Source organism: Sclerotinia sclerotiorum, genomic scaffold (assembly GCF_000146945.2).
Source record: "Sclerotinia sclerotiorum 1980 UF-70 scaffold_10 genomic scaffold, whole genome shotgun sequence".
NCBI lineage: Eukaryota > Fungi > Ascomycota > Leotiomycetes > Helotiales > Sclerotiniaceae > Sclerotinia > Sclerotinia sclerotiorum.
This window is the reverse complement of record NW_001820826.1, coordinates 771664-774397: the sequence shown is the minus strand read 5'-3', so window position 1 is coordinate 774397 and position 2734 is coordinate 771664. Positions and strand designations below refer to the sequence as shown.

General features: G+C 45.0%; 2 protein-coding genes across 2 annotated transcripts; both read left to right on the top strand.

Moving 5' to 3' along the window:
• Positions 1-219: 219 nt before the first annotated feature.
• On the top strand, positions 220-1935 carry SS1G_07810 (hypothetical protein; the record flags this gene model as incomplete). The annotated part of the gene is made up of 1 exon (XM_001591135.1): positions 220-1935. The coding sequence occupies one exon, from the start codon at positions 220-222 to the stop codon at positions 1933-1935; it is 1716 nt and encodes a 571-aa protein (XP_001591185.1).
• Positions 1936-2186: 251 nt separating this feature from the next.
• On the top strand, positions 2187-2731 carry SS1G_07809 (hypothetical protein; the record flags this gene model as incomplete). Its single annotated transcript, XM_001591134.1, has 2 exons — positions 2187-2642; positions 2708-2731. 2 exons carry the CDS (start codon positions 2187-2189, stop codon positions 2729-2731), a joined length of 480 nt encoding a protein of 159 aa, XP_001591184.1.
• Between the last annotated feature and the right edge of the window lie 3 nt (positions 2732-2734).

Genomic DNA, 2734 nt, shown 5'->3' with positions numbered 1-2734 from the left:
CACTGTATACTGGGCTGTTGTCAAGGACGGAGACAGGTAGATTTCATTGAGGAAAACCATCCTGAAACGCATGGTTTTTCTCTTCCTCCAATTCAAACTCCAGACAATGAGTCAGCAGGCGGTGTTCTCAAGACCAGAGCTAGAAAGAGCTCCAATCACCCCGAATTCTTTGCTGTAGGACGCGGAAAATCTATCCAAATCATCTATCCATCTGTTATCATGAAGAACTCTTTCCTGAAAAATGGAAAAGAGCGCATTGTTGATACAGATCGCTACCTTGCCCACAGATCTCTCAAGGTCAACACCGGCAAGGCAGGCAAAGACTTCACATTCAGTGAGGACGATACAACCATCGTTTCACTTGACAAGGCTGGACGAGTTAAATTCTGGGATGTTCGTCCTCTTACACAGATTCCGGAGGATGAGCTTCATCAAAAAGCACCTCCGGTTGAGATCAAAGAGCCACTTACGACTCTTATCACAACTCCAGCAACTGAAAAATCATGGCCTACTTCGGTCTTGTTTGTTGATAAGCTTCGCCCTTATCAAAAAGGTGGTCCACTGCGATACATGATTGTTGGTATGAAACAAAATCATACTTTACAATTGTGGGATCTTGCTTTGGGAAAACCTGTTCAGGAAATTCACTTGCCTCATAGCAAAGAATCGGATGCTGTTTGTAGTGTATTGTATCACCCTGCAACTGGAGTTATTGTGGTCGGACACCCTACACGAAATTCGATCTATTTCCTCCACCTCTCTGCACCTAAATACAACCTTCCACGCACTGTCACCCAAGCAGAATATGTCGAGAGGCTTGCGAACAACGACTCCAGTGTTTCCAAACCAGAATCTACTGCTGTTGTTAGTGGCATGAGAGAATATTCATTCGCTAGCAAGGGCAATCTTCGAAGCTTGGACATTTTACAAAATCCTGCTGCCCCATCTAATCGTGGAGAACCGATTACTCTGTTTGAGTTATATGCTATGCATTCGAAGGGTGTTACTTGCCTCAACATCAAACAAGCTGATCTAGGCTGGGACGCCAATAATAAGTGCATCTCTGCAGTAGTGGCTGATAGAGTTGGTGCTGTTACTATTGATACGTTGAAGGAAATCAACACTGCACCACCTGCAACACCGTCGGAATCAAGTGAGCCAGCACCTGAGTCTTCGCTTGCACCGGCTCCTACTCCCACACGCATCATCCAACGCCCAGCTGCCAAGGAGAATACTCCCAAGGAAACAAAGAAGACTGCGCAGCCAGAGACATTTTCAGTGCCCAAAGCTGAAGAGAAGGTTGAAAAGAAGGAAGTTCCGGCTGCACTTTCCAGTGGTGGTTTAGCCGGCGCTAGTGGAACTGAAAATAAGGCTGAGAAGAAGAAGCGACGAAAGGCCAACTCATCTTCCGAATTTGCAGTAAATTCTTCTCAACCTAAAAACGTCGCAACAGAAAATATTTCAGCACCAAGAAACGGCAGTGCTTCTCGCGCCAACATGAATAACATTCCAGATGTCGGTAGCTCTTCAAGCTTCTCAACAACTGGCTTGACGGAGGAAGTTCTTAAGGATATTGAAGGTCGCGTTTCTGGGGAAGTCAAAAAATTGCTTAACGATTCTTTCAACAGTTTGGATCAAAGAATTAAGGATGACAGACGTACTCAAAATGCTGTCAATGATGCGAAACAAGATGCTGTCCTTCGTCTCGTATCTAGCACTCTTACTGGTAACTTGGAAGAGTCATTGAAACGTATCGTCAATGGGGCTTTAGAAAACTCTATTGTTCCCTCCATCGAAAATATCACCTTAAAGACCATCGATCAACGAGTTTCTCCAGCTCTTGCCAATCACTTGAACCAAAGCTTACCAAGAGAATTGGGAAAAGATTCTTCCAGATGCTGTCAACAATGGTTATGCAGCAACCTCAGCTTTTGAAGTTGATGTCAGAAACCTTGGCAAAGAGTGTTTCATTCCCCTTCGAAGAGCAATTCGCTACTCTTTTGAACAACAGCATCACTCCTGCTTTTACTCAGTTAGCTGTCAATGCCTCTCAACGAGTCGCAGCTGATGTTCATCGCCAGGCTCAAGAACAGATCGGTAACATTGAACGTCAACGCCATGCCGATAGCCTTAAGATCGAACAATTGACACAACTTGTCACTGGGTTGACGGAGACTATTTCGTCCATGGCCGCTGCCCAATCTGAGTTTCAAGCTCAATTCTTGCGTGTCCAGCAGAGGGATAGACAAGCATCGTCTTCTCACCGTGCCAGTCCTGGCTTAGGTCATAACTCCAGCAGACCATCTGTCTCTTCTGGACTTGCAGCTCCTGTTGTTGAGGAGAAGTCGCCACAAGAATTAGAGTATGAGGAGATGTTCAAGCATATTCAAGGCCCTATGCAAGAGGGTAGATACGAAGATGCTGTTGTCCGTTGGTTGCAGACTGGTAGAGAGCAAGAATTCTTCGCAAGATACTTCTGCAGGTTCTCTCCAAAGTTCATCACTGAACTGAGCCCACTTTTGCTCCTCAGCCTTGGCGCTATCATCACTATTGAGTTGACTGATGATCTTATGAATCAACGTCTTGCCTGGACTGAAACCATCTTGAACTCCTTCCAGATCAAGATGGTCAGTGGATATCTTGTAAGTTTTGTGCGCTTCTATTATATTTACTGTATACTAATATTATCTACAGGAGGATCAGGTAGCGGATCTGGTCCTCAAGATTATGAATA